The following is a 20,180-nucleotide window of genomic DNA, read 5'->3' as shown; positions in this document are numbered from 1 at the left end:
GGCAAGGACAGGGCAAGAGGACAGGAAGTTGCCACCTTATTCAGGCAAGTCTTTGTGGAGGAGATGGACTTTCGGGAAGTCTTAAACACTTGATGCCTTTCATTCCAATTTTGGCTGCATTTTGTTAGATTTGTCAGATTTTGATATACAGGAATATAGTAGATCTCAGAACTCACATTAACTTATCCTGAGTCACAAAGTAAACGTGAGAATGTTTACTGCTGTTGGAATAAATCTTAAGAATGTGAGAACTGGCATGCAGCTCACAAAGTGGTTTTCTTTTAAAAAGGGAACGCCATCAGACATCTCACTTAAAGTTTTATTTTGAAATCTCTCTAGTAACAAACTATAGGAGCGATTCCCTGAAAGTATTGTCTTTATTATACTCTACTGTATACGCTTATAATGCCAGGCTAAAGAAGCTTCTGGAAGTAGTGCCTCGGGCATTGAAGAAACAAAGTTTCCACATTTTATTGTGGAACCCACTCTTTTTCTTCAAAGCAGGAACTTTTTACTGCCGGGTGGTACTCCATTAATGTGCTAGTAAATCTGCAGGGATAAGAAATGGAGAGATTACTGGAAGTGAGCCAAATGTAACTTCCCCCGGACTGAGTGCTAGAATTGCCATTTCATGACCCGTACGACCCTCATTGTACCTCACTCAGTTCTTCTTTCCAGCCGGAAGTTGCCCATCATGCTGTGTGTGAGTGCATTTTGCTGCTGTTTCCCCATTCGTTCCCCCTTTTCCCTCTTCCTCGCCATTTCTTTCTTCTTTCAGAGAGGAAGGGGAAGAAAACGATAAAGATTTTCTCAGCTTCTTCCTTTAGTCCTGTTGTTTCTCTTCTCAGAGACTGTTATTAGCCGAATTGAAGGTGGTGGGAAACAGGGGTTAGGGACGGCTTTCGTGACAGACTGTTCTTAGGCCTTCTTAAAACCAGTCAGTTGTTGAGATGTTTTTAAGAGAAAAGAAGGTGGAAATGGTGAAACTGTAGAAATTGTTGCCACACATTCAAGGATATGTCTTCAATCAATCATTATGTAAGTCAGTCCTGGACTGACTTCTCTTGTCCCCAAAGAAAGTCTACCTTTACTGTTGTGTCTTGCTCTGTTTTGGGGAGGGAAGGGGGTGAGGGGCAGTGGGGAGCAGAGGCCAAGGCCCCAAGGAGTGCTGGAGAAGGAGAGGGAAAGGATAAAGGCAGGGAGGATGGCTTGTATAATTAGAAGGGGTCCACTGGTAGGAACTTAAATGAGATCTATTTTTTGGAATCCTGAGTTTGAAGGCAATTTTGAGTATACTGTTGATAATTTTGGTTAATACCATGTCATGTTGGGTGCTGGGCTCAGTGAGGAAAAATTCAGAACTTCTGTGATTCTTTCTGTGGTGTGATTGAGAAGAAAGATGAGCCAGGGCTTTGAACTGGCGGATCCAGTTGGCTAATAAGAAGACAGGAAAAGCAGTGAATGCTGGCAAATTCGAATCCATCAATTTAGAAATTATTATGTATTAAAATTAGGTCTGTGCTTTCTTTGTGAACATTGTGCATGCTTATAAACTTGAAAGATGACCTTTGCCTCCCAGAAAGCCTCCTCCAGAAGTTGTCACATACACTTACTGTTAATATGTTGACTAAGGTAGAACTGTGTAGTCAAGTTTACATTTCATAACGTACTCTTTTCAAATATACTATTTGTATTTCACTTTCCTTTCCCATGTTTTATTCCTACTCTACTTAGTCTTTAACTTACCTCCTGAAGTTTCCCGTTGTTGATTGAGCTTTTAAAGACTAGAAACCATCATTCCTTTTTTTCCACTGAAAATTAACACAAACGGGTATGTATTTACAGCCAATCTTCTTTACCCGTTTCTGAATAATGGATCCATTTGAGAATACATTGAAAGATTAAGGCTTGTCTGCATAAAAATGTGCATACCCAATTCCGCATACAATTTCAGGGGGATAAAATTCCCTTAAAGGTACAGGGATCCATCCCAGCTCGACACGCTTATTTGGGATGTGGAGCTGCGAGGAGGGTAAGAATACATCATATTGTTAAGATGTAGACATGGAGGTGGGTCTGGTACACGAACAGCGGCACACAGGTGTTGCACATCTTTGTACAGACTATTTCTTGATGATGTAGGAGCTCCTTTAATTAAAATATGACGAGAACAGCTGGCCACCAGCTCACACTGGCAACACAACAAGAATGTCAGTAAATGCATCACAGAAGAAAACTCACAGACACAGCTGTTTCTAATGGAGTCTCTGAGTCTGTAGCCCTACAGACAAGGGCTTCAACTTTTCCATTCTGCTTACACTTTCTGTAGTATCTTTCAAATTCAAAATACACTGAGAAATTTCGCCAGAACTGTTAAGAAATACCACCGAGGGCATTTAGGCTTTGTAAAACGCTGGGAAAGGAGTTAATTTTTTTTAAAAAAAGCAACTCACCACGTGTCTCATTGTGAGTCACGGAGAAAAGAAAAAAAGGGGGTCTTCTTCAACTAGTAGACTAATCGCATTGGCAGCAGGAGAGGGCCGCGTTCCAGGGTGCAATGCCCAAGGTGGACAGAAGGGGGCACCGGTGAGCACATAATGGCTGCTCCTGAGAAGCACACAGGATGTGATGTATCCCAGGTGGGGCCGGGGTGATCCCTGACGGAGTCAGAACATAGGACTCTGGGTTTAGTCCTCATGTTTGGCAGCCCACTTCTTTCCCTTTAAGTATCTATCCTTAGCTTTAAAATGGGGGCTAGTGTGAAACCGAAGGGAGAGAGCACGGATGAAAGTGATTCGAAATCTGCAAACCATTCATCTCCTGGAAGGTGTTCTAATTTCTCCACTTTTGCTTGATTGGGAAGTGACAGTAAAAAAATCATTTTTTTCTAGTGCTTTTTCTACTGTAGGTAACTGTTTTTGAAGTCAGAAAAGGCTCTAAAGCAGGCAAAATATGGGAACTTACATATTCTCCTACATATTCTCCTACATATTCTCCTACATATACATATTCTCCTTCCTGGTGGGGAGAAGAAAAGTTTGACAATTTAAACCAAGATGGTAACGACAACATATTCTCTTTCTTCTCCGAATGGATCCGAGCTAACTTTGTTTCCTAACACTGCTTAAAAAGAAAGAAATTCGTAATTTACCTTAAAGAAAAGGGAAGAGAAGGAAATTTTCGAGTCCCCGATGCCTCACCTAGTCTGTCTCCTACAGCCCCTGCAACACCGTAAGGAGGAGTGACGTTTCTTATTTCCCAGACGAGGAGGCTGCACCGCAGAGAGCCTAGGGGGCCTTCCTACCACACAGACGGGCATCAAAGCTAGACTGTCAATCCAGGTCTGCCTGACTCCCAGCACGTGTCCTTCCTACATAGCCTATCACATTCCACTGCAAGCATTTGAATTGAGAAATAAGGCCTAGTCTGATTAAACACAGTCAGTGGAAGAGGCCAATTCATCTCTCCATTCAACAAGCCCCCCCAAATATGCATTATAAATGGGACACCATGCTAAGCAGTAGAAACATAGGGATGAAATGAAAGAGTGCTCGCTCGGAGCCAGAGCTTCTACATGTGTGATAAAAGAGAAACCTATTCATTAATCAGTGCTGGGAGCAGCTCCCAAGCGCAGCTCACATCTTTTCAACCAACGAAGAACTTTCACTTTACAAAGCCTCTTGATTGGCTAAAGCAGGGTCGTCTAAAACTGGGAATTGACACAAATATCTTGAAATCGGCACATCCCCAAATCTCCTTGCGCATCTGAAGTTTTAACTGGAGTAAATTCGCACACCCAAATGGGGGAAAAAGAGGCATGATGGTCTGTTATATGGGATGACATAGACTACTCAAAATTAAAGCTATCTTGCTTGCACAATCCTGACAGTCTTGGATAATTCGATTCAGGTTCAATAAAATGAGATTAAGATATCTCTGAATTTTGCACTGCTAGGCTGTGAGTGTCTTCAAGTGTTTATTTTGGCTGCTGCTGACTGCTTATCATCATTGCCTAGACATTTTGGACTTTGTGTCAAAAGGAATTTCAGGTATTATAAGAAGCTAACTCTAATCTCTTAATGTCAAAATGTTATTCGCAAAGACTGAAGAACATGGCCAAATGTCAGAACAGATGCAATGATTTGTACTTGAACCTGCCAGCAGAGGGCAATATAGTTTCCACACTTTCCTAATACCTCTGTTGATCCTAAACCATTAAAAATAAGGTATTTATTGAGCCCTAACTGGGTAGCTCCATTGGTTAGGGCTTCATCCCTGTAGGCCAAGGTTGTGGGTTTGATTTCCCGTAAGGGTGCAGGAAACAACCGATAAATGCATAAATAAGCAGAACAGCAAATTGTTTCTCTTTCCTTTCCTCTCTAAATATCCATCAAGAAAAAAAAAATTTCAAACTGAAATAGCCGTTTAGTAGAAATCTTAGACTATATTTATGTTTTCCTCCAGGCAAATGAGACTAGTAACATAGTAGAAGCAAAGAAAAGGCACATCGTTGATTAATTAAAAATTCAACATCTGGACAAGACATGAGGTTATTTATTAAATTGCCATGAAAAATTTTGATATTTGCTGATCGTAATGCAGCTGGGGAGTTACCATCTCTTTATGGCTTTCCCCTAGTTTTTAGCACATAGAAGGTTTTCAATAACTATTTATTGGATGACTTAGGAGTAACTAAATGCTTATCTAACATACATAGGCTTGGGGAGGGGTGGAGGCTGAGGGTAACATGAAATCTCACACTTTCCTCTTATTGATTATGTAATCACTTGGTGCCTGGGTTCTCTGATTGCTTCGAATAGCACCTTGGAAGGTCATTTCTGGCCATTCCACAAATTTTAGGGCAACCTTAAATCAGTGAGTTTAATCTTCATGGATTTGCATTAGGAGAAAATGAATACTATGGCTGAATTTTCCGCAGGAGAGTTCTGAGGTTTACTTAATATTGGTAAAGACATTTGGCTAGACTGGATTTGTGAAGAGAAAGACTAGGAAAATTAAAATACGATTGAGCAATTGCTGGTCAGATTAAATGAGCCACTCAACAGAACTAAAGTCAGAAAGACAACCTAATTTCTTTTAGGCTGAATTCAGTTGAGAGGTTTAATACAAATTGTGAGTCAGGTATGTTTGCTGGATATCTATTAACCTTATTTTGTCAATTTTGGTGCACAGTTATTTATCATTATTGTTTTGTTTCATACATAGGATGATAGCAGCAATGTTGATAGTTTGAATTAGTTGACATAATGCCCATTTTTTTTCAACATCTGTTAAATACGGTTCTAATTTTGTGCTCTCAGTTTCAGCATAGAGCTAAATATTTAGTATTAAGGAATGCCCTTTGGGGATGACTGAATGAGTTTCCATGCTTCCAATAGTTCATTGTGCATTTGTGTTTAGGAAATCAACCTTCAGACACAAACTATAGGCCCAGTGGGGGAAAAAGAAAACCTTTTTCTGTGCACTCTTGACATTTAGTTCCTTGGCCAGCCAATAAGTCACAGTGAAAGGAATTTGTAGAGATGCTTTAAATCTAGTACAGAAAACCCTCTGTGGAGAGGCTTGGGATTAGCTGCAATATGAGTGAAAAGACTTGGCTGAAATTTGTCCGTCCCATCTCAGCAAAGTTCTCCCACCAGGGTCACTTACAGAGCTTGCTTTGCTCCCACTCATGTTCTTTCCTGGGTTAACACAGGTCACGTTTCATAAGAAAACCACACACCTGATCAATCATCAATAAGACATGCTGTGTAAGCAATTTTCCCATGAAGGGTTTGGGTCTTTGCTGACTCCTGTACCACACTGACCAATGGCTGCGAGGCCATGAGCTGGCATCGGGCTACAGTTTGTCACCAAATGTAGGCAAACAAAGCAATACACATGCTAATGAGTTTGGGTCCATTAGCAAGCTGTTCTGATTGAGTATAGCAGTTGTAATTTTTTTGAAATGGGTTTCTGAACAAATAACCATGAATCTCTTCTACCTTTCGTGTTTCAGTAATTCATACTACACTTTATAAGCCTCACTTGAGTGGCAGTGATTTTTCATGTGGCAATGAGCAATAGTAGTATTATTGCTTTAGGGTACATTTTCAATGTTTATTTATGTAATATATGTCATTTGTCTGACTTCCAACAGGCCCAGTAGAATTCCTTTTAGATGTTCTTTCTTTTAAGTGTAAGTCATTATTCTGTTGGTAAAATACACTCATGCATTACCATGAATTATTTAATTCCCTTTATTGCATGGACGACAAGTGACTGACAAGCGATTAATAAATGTTATTTGTGTTTCTTGATGCTATCATATTTATGCTTCATTAAAAATGGTTTCAGGGCTACTTCTGCTATAGTTTATTTTATTTTATAAATAACCTCTTTTTTAAAAGATTGTATTTATTTATTTTTAGAGAGGGAAGGGAGGGAGATAGAGAGAGAAACATCAATGTGCAGTTGCTGGGGGTCATGGCCTGCATCCCAGGCACGTACCCTGACTGGGAATCGAACTTGCGACACTTTAGTTTGCAGCCCGCACTTAATCCACTGAGCTACGCCAGCCAGGGCTTATAAGTAACCTCTTAATTTAGATTTATAACAAGGTCATGAAGATAGAACAGCAAGTTCCCATCGCACCCCATAGCTGTTGCCCAACTGCTAACATCTTTCATTGGTATGGTACCTTTGCTACAACTAGTGAACCAAACTTAAATAAACACTAAGTAACCCTCACTGTGCTTTCTTTATATTTGCTCAGTTTTTACCTAGCCCTCCTTTTTGGTTCCTGAATTCCATCCGGGACGCCATATTGCACTTCAGGCTACCCTAGACAATGACAGGAAGTTTGGGGGATTCTTGGAAGGAAGACCAAAGATGCTATTCTAATCACACATATCAATAGCACATGCTATCAGTATGACTCATCATGTCAACCCTGACCAACCGGCAGAGTTAGTGTGGGCCAGGTGTCCCCTCTGTGGAGTTATCCCCCCCCTTTCTTTACTGTATCTCGAAGAACAAGACATTACGTGTAGCCCACATTCAAAGGATGGGTGTCTATCCTTCATCTCCTTAAGGTGGAGGTATCTACATATGTTATTTGCAAGTCTTTTGCATGGAAGGAGACTCATTCATTCATTCATTCATTCATTCAATTATTTATTTGCATCCTCCTTGATCCAAGGATATTTACTTTACACTTCAATTTATAATTCAATATTATGTAATTTTCTTGCTCAAAGTGTTCTAGCTTTGAGCCCTGGGAGTTCTTTCATTTGACTCCTGTGTCCCTTTGACCTATCCCATTGGTGTGAGTGTATATACCTTTTGTTTTGTTTTTGTTTGCATTTTCCTTCCTTCACAGCCCTGTATGATGCTCCAAGCTCATCTTGTATTTTCCCCATCCCAGCCTTAGAATCAGCCACTTTTCCAGGAGCCCTAGCTCCTTTTGTTGGAAATTGCCATTAGGAAGGAAGATTTGAGCCCCCATTGTGCTCATCACTATTGTAGTGTCCTTGCTCCTAGGCCGTCTCAGTTGACAGAACATTGAAAGACATGTGTGCGTATTAACCTGCACACACACACATCTCAGTAAGTGACAGCTCAAGCTCGAGTTCAGGATTTCTTGTGTGCTCTTGTTCTTTGTTTCTCAAAGTAGGTAAGGTGGACCTGGAGTTCCAGGGGTTACAGGAAGCCTGCTCTGTTGCGAGCTTCGGCCAGCTTGGCTCCTTTCATCTCTCAGGGGCAGCTGTCTCGCAGGCAGAATCCAGTCCTCATGTTCTTTTATGCATTCAAACACTTCATGTTTGTCTAGTATTTCTGCAGGCTGGGAAGTCCAAGATCAAGGAGCTGGCTGGCCAATTGTGTGTCTGGTGAGGGACCACTTCCTGCTTCCGATGTCCTGACCTGGCGAAGAGCCAGAAACTTGAGCTCATCCTTATGTCCCCCACTCTAATCCATCACCACAGTTTCGTGTTAGCCTTCTGGCTGCTTAAAGTTTTTCAAAATCATCTTGATTTTTAACTGAGTATCGTCAAAAATGAAAGACTGGTTTTCATGATGTATTCCCTTATTTCTTCAATGGCATCTGGAATTATTCATTATACTTTGATTGATGCAAATTGAATAGGACTAAGGTATCAAAAAATAAAAACAGAAAGCCTGAATCCAGTTTCTTATTACTGAAGCCAACACCTTTCCCGTTTCATTAACTGATGCAGCAGCAAAAAAAATGTGGAAGGGTTTGACCAGCTGTAGTTCTTCGGAAAACAGGAAAAAAAGAAGAAAGGATATTAAATTCTATTAGAAGAAATATTATGGGAAAATATTCTGGTAAAAGGAGTTACTGAATGTTGGAATGTAAGATAAGAAGTTAGAAATTCTTCCTCTCTTCTTTAGAATTAGGACAGATTCCCAGCTGTCTAGAATAGTAGGTGTTTTCTGATTTTCAAAGCTCTTTTCCTCCCTGAATTCTGGGATACTTTATCCAAAATCAAAGACTTAGCTTAGGAAACACCCTGCTTTTAAGACCTGGGTGAGAGGTCTGCAAAACGTGAAGAAATGTTTCACATAAAAAAAAATCCTTAGAGTAAAGGTGGAAACAGAACACGGGTTATATTCTCCACCAGAACTGTTCTCTCGTGTCTTTTCATGTTCTTCACTATCGAGCAGATCCGTAACAGAACGCTGACCTCTCCCTTCCGCGTGGCCTTCGTGCTGAACAGAGGGGTCACAGGCGCCAGTGGATGCTGCCTTCTAATAAAGTGACAAGTGGCTCAGTAGTCACAGCTTCATATTATTCCTTTTTTGGAGAGCCACTTTTTTTTTTAAAGCTACTTTTTGCTAAATTGTCCTCACTTCTACAACTCTTTGACGATGTCTGGAGGTGCGTGAAAATAAGTTTCACCTAAACAAGAGGGCCCAGACAATTATTTTGGTCTTAACGGTCCCTACAGAATGTTTATTATCCTAGAAATGCCATATTCAGGTGATTAATACAATTATTTTTCATGGTGGCAGTGGAATGTGTTGGGAAGAGTCCCAATGGACCTGCATTTTACCCCTGGGTGTACTGTGTACTACTGATCTTGGGCAAATTGCTTGGTATTCTGAGTTTACTTGGCTTATCTGTGAAATGGTTATAGAAGTACTTATCTTTCAAAGTTGTTGTGAAGATGGAATGTATTCATGAACAGAAGTTCACCTATGTGCTAATGCCCTGGTTTAACTACTCATTAGGTAACAGTTATTATGAGTGATAATTATGAATTCAGCAATTTATTGAAGAAATATTATTGCATTCCTAGTGGGTGCTGGGTACCATGTGTTTATAAAGTGACTTGTACTTAGCTTTTATTCTCAAGGCATTCATGGCATGATGGGAAAAATATAAAATTCGTGTGAATTGCTAAGGGAGGAAGAAAGCTCAGAAATAGGGGTAGGGGCAGGAAATGCTCATTCAGGGTCAGAGAATGCTTTGTGGCTAATTCACAAAACTAAAGAAGCCAAGATAGTATGTGTATCATATTAACGATGAACTTTGAAATATGGTGCAATTATATATGTCAAAGTTTCCTTATGACAACTTAAAGTTTGATGTAAACTAATAGGGGAAGTGTGGACTAGGGGCAAAATGAAAGTGAAAATAAAAGTGAAGAGAGAAGGATGAATCATGAGACTGAGGAGAGAGGACCACTCCGTTGGTATGAATTTCATCTTTAATTTCCTTTTCTCTGAAATGCACATCATCATACTGACCACTTCATAGCTTTGGAATGAAGGCTAAAGCTGACTAAAGGTGTTATAACCGTTAAAATGTACCTGTGACATAGTAAGTACTCAATAAACGTTAGCCAGTACATCTGGTAACCTGGAAGAGTGACTATGACAGACCCCAAAATATACTGTCATCCCTACTTGAAAATTTCATGAGTTCTTGCACAAGTCACCCGCAGGGCTCAGTTTTCTCTCCGTAAAATGAAGGCCCTAGAGTGGAAAAATGATCCCGAAAATCCTTGCCAGCTTTAGGATTGGGGTAAAGAAGCAGAAAGGACAGGGCACATGACACTTGCCTGGGCCCTGACTTGCAGGGGACAGCCACTACTATGAGAAAGGACGGAGGTCTGAGAGGCTGTCTCTTGAGGGGTCACTGAGGAGAAATTTTCATTTCTCCAACATAGGTTTCAGAGAGTGACGCTGAGACCTTCTTAGTTCAAACCCCTCCTCTCCATTGAGCGTTCAGTTAGGCTTTTAAAACTCTCCCCCGAGTAGCATAGGGGCAGCCAGTAGGTCTCTCGGTCTTTATTTTGGGGAGTGGGTGGGTGGCTGAGGTCCTTCTAGAGGAGACCGCAAATGAAATGCAAACCAGAACCCTAAGTCCTAGAGGACTAGGACACCAGCTGAGCCAGAAGGGAGGTTCCCTTCGGACAAGCTACCGGACACGTGTCACCGTGCCTGCTCGCTGGTGCTGTGAGCCGTTCCCTCTCCCCTCGGCAGCGAGCTTCCAGTTCCATTACGGATGGGGGACTTTTGCCTGTACAAGGAGCAGGGGACTGCTCCCCCGCCTCCGGGCTCTCCCCACTTCTGGCTGTCCCCCTTGCTGACCACAGGCTCCGCGGCTTCATTTTAAGAAAAGCAAAAGCCGAGTGTTGCATTCCCCAAAGCATGCCATGACATCGTTTTTCTGTGCTTTCTTCTCTTGACGTTAGTACCAAAGAGAATAAGAATGTAAACATCTGTTTTATATAAGCCCATTCCAGACTTATAACCTGATTAGTCTAAGAGAATATTTGATGTGATTAATTTTCCAGTTACAGCACGACAGTTTTCCATCCTTTTATTGCCTTCTTCAGGGAGACAAGAGAAAAAAAATACTGTAACTGTAATTTCTTTTTCTTTTTTAAAGTTTCCCAGCAATGCCAAGCATAACCATTAGGGTTGGTGTAAAAGTCCTCCATGTTTAATTCAGTTATAATAGTAAGTTACTTATCCTGGAGAAATGTGCTAAAGTAAACAGAAAGAGATCCCGGGCCTCATTACACAGAGAACCAGACATTCTGGAAGGAGCCTTGGGGATAATATCAAACCACCGAGCGGTCTGCAGGAGGCAGCTACAACCTACAATGGAGCCTGCTGTGATGAATGCTTCCAATTAGGTGATGCCTGGAAGCACTTCACCTGTCGGCAGAGCCGTCTCTTCTCCAGGGCAGGTAGAGAGTTTTCCAGGGAGAACACCGAATTGGAGAGAGGATTTTAGCACTGGTTTTGCTATCCATGTCCTGGACCACTTTTTAAAAAAAGTGTTACTTTCTCGTAGCCCCCCTCCCCTCAAATAGAACATGAATCCTGAGGATATACGCAAAGAGATCGTTGAGAGCTGATTTGGTGACTGTTGGCGTGACGCCGCAAGAGTCCCGTGGTCTGCTACGGTTCCCTGCAGGGTCCACCTTCGTGTGCGAATCTCCAGGAGGAGCTAATTCCTTCTCCACTCTCCATCCTCTGTCTCCTCGGATCTTCTAGAACTTCCTGGAGGAATGTGGGGTGGGGCGGGGGGGCGAGGTTAGGATAGGTCAAGGATAGGTATCAGCTCCCAGTAAACTAAAAATTTCTTTTACCTTTTCCTCTTGTTCCCGACTCTGTTCCCAGAGCTGGTAAAGGGTGTTTTAAGCTAGTGCTTATTTGGAGCTCCAATGTAGGTATTTTCATACGAAGCAACTGAAAATCACCACCTAGTTTTAGCACTACACTCACAATCCCTCCTTGCATTGTCTATCGCTGCTGCTTTTGCTCCTGTCTTCCTAACTCAGAGCTGAGGGCGGCGCGGCCAAGCAGTGGAGGGTGTGCATTTGGGAGTGCCCTTGCCCAGGTTCAAGTCCTGGTGCTACTTACTGCTCGTTCATATATGGATCTCAGGCAGACTGCTTAAACTCTCTAAGTCTCAGTTTCCTTAAATGAAGGATGTCCTGAGTATTGTTTCTGCAGCCTACTCCCATTTTGTCCTTTTCCCCAAATTGCTTCCCTTACTCTATTTCTCTCTCATCAACCGAATGGCTTTATTGAAGCATAACTCTGATATTTTTGCCCTTCAGCTTAAATTCCTTCAGTGTCTTTCTATGTCTTCAGGACATGATCCACATTCCAGCCAGCTTCATGCAGGTGCATCCTGACAGCGTCTCGCCTTATACGTCTCCTGTGTCGTCTCCCGTCTCTGTCCTTGGCTCTTCTATCGATGCCTTGGAGCAGGACGCTAAGAAATCCAGACTGGCATTCATGTACGTGGGGCCCAAAGCGTGGGGCTGTTTAAGCCCCATAGGGTTAGCCAATGAGGAAGGGAGCTGATGGGCAGGTACTTCCCCTTTTCACCCCACCCACTCCCCTCTGTCTTGAGAAACCCCAAAGAAGGGTTTTCAGTCCGGTCCATGGGACTCAGTAATGAGTAGCTCCTAGGGGAGTTCGGCTTGAAAATGCATCCTTATCCTGGCTCTCCATCCTTCCTGCTACATTTCCCCGCCCCTCCTGCCTACAGCCCGGGAATCCCACCCCAGACCTCCTTCCTCTCGGGCCTTCTGGGGGGCTCTGGCTAAGGCCGTCTGTCGGAGAAGGTTACAGCAGAAAGGAATTCCAGAAATGGCTTTGTATGATCTGCGCGTGAGTGACAGAACTGAAACAATTAGTGGCTAACGCAATCTTACATTCACAGATGAGCTGCTCCTTCCAGCCTCAGAGAGACTGTGTTTAATAACAAAAGCAGGAAAAGGAGCAGGGTATACTGTCACTGCCAGGCAACACTCTGACTTACGCATCCCTGTCTTCTCTGCCCGGCCCTTCCTACCCCCATCCTGGGCGTGCCCCCTTCCTAACCCAATCGGTTCTTCCCAACTCACGTTATTGGTGTACTTGGCTGCCTGCCTGCCAAAATGTACTCGCAGCGACTCCTTTATTTTAAAGTGTAAATAGGATTTCTGTCCAGGGGGCTGCCTTGTCCCCAGAAATCTGTCCCTTCACAGAGATCAAACTTGACTGAAAAGGCACAGCAGAGCCCATATATGTCATTTCCATCCCCAAAGCATGCAGTCATCAGTCCGTGAGACTCAAGGGCAGAAATGCACTGGGATTACAGAAGATAAATGTGTATTTCTACATAAATCCCCTTGCGTCATTAAATGCTCCTTTTCTTTGTCATCTGTCTTCCCCTGACACAGTGCCCTGTGGACCTTCAACATGTTCTTAAGTGCTACCACCCACTTAGATTCAGGATGTTAGGGGAGCTGCAAAAGACCTTCTCTAAACAAATAAAATAGCCTCTCTATTCATCTGTCTCTCCCCAAGCATATGTCCACAGTGCACACACGCCCACAGGTTCAGACTGTCAAAGCTCTGTCCTCAAATAAATATAATGGTGTTGATGACACTTAACTTTCACTAAGTACTTGCTACACTGCCAGGCACTGGCCTAAATGCATTGAAAGCATTCTTTCATTTTTATTCTTGGAATGATGATTCCAGAGAGATGGGTAACAACCTACCACCTGCGGAGAGTTCTTCTGTCACCGCGTGTGGACCCGCGAACAAGGTGGGGCCGAGAGGGTGGCTGAGTGGAGCAGGGGGAGCCGACAGCACAGGCAGGCCCAGACAGCTAGAGCTGGCAGGAGGGAGCACGTGAAGATGCTGCACGGACAGAAAAGCCCAGAGTCTATTCAGCTGCGGACTGACCCTCTGGTGCATGTGAGGAAACTGTCCAAAGCCCAGGAAAAAAAAATCCTTGATGGGATTAAAGGTGACAGTGCCCATGCCAATGAAGGGATAAAAATGGGTCTGTCCCCACCAGCCAGACTGGAAAACCAGATGACTCCCAGAGTCGTGGGCGGAGGACACGGAAGGCTCTTTTCTCAGAAGTGGAGAATAATTAGTCCTGGACTGAACACTGCTTTAGTCTGACCTAGCGAATTGTAAACGTCAGTCCCACAAAGATCAAACTGTTTCCAAAGACTTCACTTTGGCCCAGAACAAAGTTCAAGAATATTTATAGGAATACAAAAATATCTAGTACCGAACAAGGTGAAATTCACAATGTCTGGCATCCAGCGAAAGATTATGAGGCCTGAAAAGAAGCAGGAAATTAGAACCCGTAAGAAAGAGAAAACCTGGTCAATTGAAAGTGATGCAGAACTGACAGAGGTGTTAGGATTCCCAGCTGAAGGTGTGAAATCAGTTATTGTATTCATACACTTCAGAGGAGACCTGGAGGACAGAAAAGTGATTCAAATCCAACTTACAGAGGTGAGAAGTACAATGTTGGAGATGAGAAGTACAGTGAGTGGGAGAACTGACACAATAGACAGTGGAGAAGAAAAGGTTAGTGAACTTGAAGAAACAGTGGGGACTATCAAAAGTCAAATACAACGAGAAAATAAAATAATAATTTAAAAAAGTAACAGAGCGTCAGTGAGTGAGAATCCCATCCAGTGGACTCATCTGTGTGAACTGAGGTGCCCACAGGAAAGGAGATAAAAATATTTGAGGAACAAAAAGCCAAAACTTTCCGGATTTGATGGAAATCGAACACTCAGACGCAAGGAGCTTGACAATCTCTAAGTACAAGAAACATGAGGGGAGCCACACCAAGGCATATTCTAATCAGATTGCTTGAAAACCAGTGGTAACAAGGAAGTTCTTAAAAGCACCTGGAAGAAAAACCTATGGCTCATCTAGAACAACACATATAAACGGGACAGAGATTTCTCACTGGAAACAATGTCAAGCAAGAAGACAGTGGAGTAACATCTTTCTTTTTTTTTTTAAAGGATCTTATTTATTTATTTTTAGAGAGGGAAGGGAGGGAGATAGAGAGAGAGAGAAACATCAATGTGTGGTTGCTGGGGGTTATGGCCTGCAACCCAGGCACGTACCCTGGCTGGGAATCGAACCTGGGACATTTTGGTTCCCAGCCCGTGCTCAATCCACTGAGCTACGCCAGCCAGGGCTTGGAGTAACATCTTTAAAGCACAGAAAAGAAAATAAATATCTGTTCACCCAGAACTCTTTACCCAGCAAAAGAGTATCTTTCAAAAGTAAAGGTGAAGTGTTGCAGGTTTGATTCCCAGTCAGGGCACATGCCTGGGTTGCAGGCCATGACCCCCAGCAACCACACATTGATGTTTCTCTCTCTCTCTCCCTCCCTTCCCTCTCTAAAAATAAATAAATAAAATCTTTTAAAAAAGTAAAGGTGAAATAAAGACTTTTGTAAACACACAAAAGTGAAAAAATTTATCACCAGCAGAACTGCCCTACAGGAAAGTTCCAGAGCCCGTTCGCCAGAGAGGACTAGGATGCCAGCTGGAATCTGCAGCTATACCAAGGGATGAAGGAGCAGCACCGGAAGTGGTCACTACATGGGTAGTCACAGTAACTTTTCTCTCATTGCTATTATCTCTTTAAAAGCTAACTGACTGCTTAAACAAGAAGTAACAGCTGTGTAGTGCTAGTGCGGGGTTTAAAATCCAGCAATAAAAAGGGAAATGGACGACAATAGCGAAAGAGATTATAAGAGGAGCAGTGAGAGTATGCCATTCGGAGGTTTCTACGATATGAGTCATGTGGTACAGTATCACTTGAAGGAAGACTCTGATAAATCAAAGATGTATGTTATAAACCCTGAAGCAACCACTAAAATAAAATAGAGTTACAGCCACTAAGCTAGCCATGGAACTAAGTGGAACCATAAAAATATTCAATAAATCTAAACAAAGGCAGAAAAACAGGGGAGGAAGGAACTAAGAACAGATGGGACAAATAGGAAACGAATAGAAAGATGATGGATTTAATCATATCCAGAATCACACTGAATATAAATGGTCTAAACAGCCCCGTTAAAAAGCAGAGATTGTTTCATCACATATAAAAAGCAAGGCCCAACTGTATTCTGCCTACAAGTAACACACACTTTAAATATAAACCACAAGTCTGTTTAAAGTGATAGAAGGGAAAATGATAATCATGCCAACACTATTTAAAAGAGAGCTGGGGTTACTATATTATTGTCAGACAAAGTATATTTCAGAGCCAATAAAACTACAAGTGATAATGGTGACAACTTCGTCATGATAAAGGTGTCAGTTAATCCAGAGAACATGGTAATCCTAATGTTTATGCATCTAAATTCAGGGCTTCAGAACGCCTGAGGCAAAAACTCAGAGAACTGCAGGAAGAAATAGACAAACCCGCAATTGTAACCGGAGATTCCAATACCATCCTCAGTTACTGATAGAACAAGGGGGCAGACACCGGTAAGGACACAGAAGAGTCAAACACCACTACGGAAGGACTTGCTCTGACTGACATTCACAGAACATCCCACCCAACGGCGTTCTTCCTAATGCATAGGGAACATTTTCCAAGGGGGGTCCTTTTAAATCCTTATTAGATAGGCACTATCATTATTGCTATTTACACCTGAATAAACGAAAGCGCAAAGAAGTTAAATAACCTGCCGAAGACGCGGTTGTGAAGTGTCCCATCTGGGCTTTGAACCCCAGCTGTCTGACCCAGAACTCTTAATCACCAGGCTCTGCCACCTCCCTCCAACACCTGGACTAGCTCAGGTCTCCGTGAAATCTTTAGGACTTAGAATGCAACCCCCTTTGAATAAACAAAGGAGCAGGCTACTCGAATAGCATTCTCTAAATACTGCTTGGAGAGGAAGTGCATTCCCCCTCTCCTCTCGTATTCCGGCCCATCCCAAACGGCCTGTCCGCTTCCTCTGAGTGACATGACTTACAGGCACCATAAACTCAGACCCCAGCGCCGCTGGGTCTGAAGGAGAAGACGGTTGCTGACTATAAAAGGCTGGTGGGGGTTGGCCCTTCCTCAGGCTGCCCTGGTGTTGGACGGGTGGTCTCGGGCACACAGGGGCAGGTCACACACGCCTACTCGCCTCTTTTCCAATGCCAAGGGTCCGGACAACGACTCTTTCCCGGGAAGGAAACACGTTTTTATTCAATTGGAGCAAAGAATCCTTAGCCAATGGTCGACTTTCCTTGTCCACCTCCTTATCTCTGTCATTAGTATTATAACGTATATAATAATTACAAAACGGAAACACTCCGTCATGTTTTCCAGGGCGAGGTTTCCTTACTCGTCAGCAAGAACATGCCACGGAGGGGTCCACCTTGTTAATGGGTTTTCGGCTGAGACTCGACCCCTGGCGGCTCTACGGGAGGAAATGGGACACGGGGATATGATTGTGCCTCATCATGCAAACTGCTGAGCACATGTGTCCTGATAATGAAATTCTAAAAAGTTGGTCTTCTCTTTAATCCCCTCCCTCCCTCCCCTCATCCCTTCCACCTGGCTTCCATCCTGTCTCCAGTCCAGCTTCCTTCCCTCCTCCCATCTCTCCTAACCACCACCGTGACACCCCTGTTCCTGCCGTCTCCCCCACTTCCTTCAGCAGCGCCTTTCCCGATGCCCGCCCCCGCCCCCCATTTTTTTGCCCACCCAGCTCTCTCCTTCCCCCTTCTGCACGTCTCCGAAGTCCCCCCGGAGATCAGAGGGATAGTGGCAGCAGCCCCTCCAGGGAAGTTCCTACCCCCCGCCCCCCCCCCCCCCCTTTCTGGCTAGGCTACGGGCCTCGGAGGCTGGGCTGGGGCGTCCCGGCTCCTGGGGGGTGGGGGTGGGGAATTGTGGCAGAGGTGTCTGAAGAAGCAGCGTCGTCCCCGGCAGGAAAAGAAAATCGCCTTTGTGCTGGTTAGCGCGGTGACCTGCAGTTTGGGTCTTTGCCACCCACTCTCCAAAGCCATTGTTTACCCGGAGCGCTTGCAGGTTCGGCCCGGCGCGGGTGGGAGCGCGGCGGACCCGGCGAGCGCTTCCCAGGAACTGAATTGACCCCAGAACCGGTGCGGAGCGAAGTCGCCCTCGCGCAGGGGGGCGGGTGGGGGGGCGTCAGGCAAAGGCGGGGGGCTGCAGCCGGCCAATCAGGAGGCGAGGCCGAGCCCGGCTTCCCCTCCGGGCTCCCGAGCGGGCGGCGAGCAGTGGAAAGTTGGGAGACGCAGCGGCCGGCCGGGCGCGGAGCGGCGAGGGCAGCGGGACTCGGGCGCGGCGCCGCAGGGCTCAGTGCGGCCCCCGGGGCTCCGGCCGGGCGCGCCGCCGCCCGCTCTCCGCCACGCGCCGCCGGGGCCGCGGGCAGACTCTGCCCCGGAGGAAGCTGCGTCCAGACAAAAGCTGCCGCATCTCTGCGGCTCAGCCCCTGCCGGGATTTGGGTTCCGTGCCTGCGCCCCTTCAGTACTCAGCTCCAGACCCGCGGCCGGTTCAAAGGGATTTCCAGAATCTGATGAGTTGCTCCGGGAGGACACCCTCTGCCTGTTGCTGAGGAGGGCTAAGCGCCGTGCGTCTGCGCTCAGAACAAGAGGGGGAAAAAGAAAGAAAAAATGATTTCCCGGGACATTGTCCACACAGTGTGCCTGCTCGCTCTTCTGCATTCTTCCCTAGCTCAAGATGCAAGCCCCCAGCCTGAGATCGGGGCGGACGCGATTCCCGAGGGGGCCTCCACCTTGGCTTTTGTGTTTGATGTGACTGGGTCCATGTACGATGATTTAGTTCAGGTTATCGAAGGGGCTTCCAAAATTCTGGAGACGTCTTTGAAAAGACCGAAGAGACCTCTTTACAACTTTGCTTTGGTGCCTTTCCATGATCCAGGTAAGGGAAATGTTTCCTCTTTGTCGTTACCCCTGATCCCATCGTGTTTTATGCTATGAACTTGTTTCAGTGTTGGGAAGTTTCAAAACTTTTTTTCTTTTAAAAAAAAAGTGTAGCTGAAAACAGTTGTAACAAAGAATTGCTGCTTGGCTTCTGGGGTGGCTGTGGTTGGGGCTTGCTCAGGTCTCAGCCGTGGAGTGGAAAGGTGGCTTGTTTAGGGTGCTTGGAGAATAGTCCCCAAACCTGGAGGGGTGGAATTGTGAAAACCAGGATCTTGATGTCTCGAGCAATGACATTAAAATCAAAGTTCATTGACTTTTTTTAGTTAAGAGCTTTAAAAAATGTTTAATTACATAGCAGATTTGAACATGGGCATTCAGCAGTAAGCCTCCAAAAGCTAACACCCAGGTTGAGAGCGCGCTCAGCATGACTCTCATATAAGACGGGGTGGGGGGGGGGGGCTGGGGTGGGGGGGGGGACCTGTGTAGATGCTAGGAAGCTCGTAAGTAATTACTACTAGTGAAACGGAAGAGATGAAAATGAGAGAGAAACCATTCATTTCTTAACTGAATCTATTCATCTTTGCACCAGGTCCTCATTAGTTCGGTTCACAGATGGGTATAAACATTATGTCTATGTCTCATGCAGTAGAAAAACATGTAATTTGGTACGCCGGTGCTCTTTAAAGGTAGTGGAAGCAAAATGACTTTTTTTTTTTTTTTGCCCTAAAGCTACGGGTTTCAGCTGCTCCACTGTAATGTGATCCCATTTACTTCTTTCCAGCTTCTCTTTAAAGTGGCACCTTTCCGGGAGGCTCCTAGGAGCTCTCCTTGGCATTGCTGGGGCGGCGTTGCCCCGGGAAGCCCTGGGGCTCGCTGGGGAACACCCACCTGAGTTTCATTAGCACAAGCTGCTGCCCAGTGGAAGCAATACAGCAGCGGTTTCTTAAAGGTCCTGTCTCACGGTTCTCCCACAGTCTTTCTGCTCCGAAATCCTTGTTACTAGAAGACCTTGACACCGCCTCTTCACAAGGAGAACTTGACATTGAGAATTTCAACTGCTTTCCTTGTGCATTTGACAGACATACAAGTTCAAAACCTATCCTGCTTTTCTGGGATATACATATATGTTTATAGCAATTTCTGCATTGATTACACATGAGGTGTTCTTTATATTTGAATGGAGAATTGAATGGTCTTTTACTCTGTTTACTGTCTTAACCCCATGTCTTGTAATGTTTCAATTTGTGAAATGTCAAGATGTCAGCGTTGCGGCAGTTCAAGACTTATTATTTTGGAATAGCCTAAGTATGTGCCGTCCACAGGGGCAAATGTGAAGTTGGCCAACACAATAAAGTAAAAATTGTTTTCTCTAATTAACACCACAATTTGCTCCTCTCCACAAGACTCTTATGAAATGATGTTGCTGCAAGCAGCACACAAAAATTGCCTCGAGTCATAAGAGGAAACTG

The 20,180-nt window shown here is 44.4% G+C and overlaps 1 protein-coding gene across 3 annotated transcripts in view; it reads left to right on the top strand.

Moving 5' to 3' along the window:
* The first annotated feature begins 18,188 nt into the window (after positions 1-18,188).
* Positions 18,189-20,180, top strand: part of HMCN1 (hemicentin 1) — a 397,788-nt gene continuing 395,796 nt past the window's right edge. For 2 of the 3 annotated variants that reach the window (XM_036015314.1, XM_028530624.2), the window contains exon 1: positions 18,190-18,709. In XM_036015314.1, the coding sequence (XP_035871207.1) occupies positions 18,442-18,709 (268 nt within the window). In that variant the 5' untranslated portion in view covers positions 18,190-18,441. Of the gene's footprint in view, positions 18,710-20,180 lie in introns of all 3 variants that reach the window. The other variant, XM_036015318.1, reaches the window with a different exon arrangement.

This window comes from Phyllostomus discolor, chromosome 14 (assembly GCF_004126475.2).
Source record: "Phyllostomus discolor isolate MPI-MPIP mPhyDis1 chromosome 14, mPhyDis1.pri.v3, whole genome shotgun sequence".
Taxonomy (NCBI): Eukaryota; Metazoa; Chordata; class Mammalia; order Chiroptera; family Phyllostomidae; genus Phyllostomus; species Phyllostomus discolor.
This window is presented reverse-complemented; position numbering and strand designations above follow the sequence as displayed.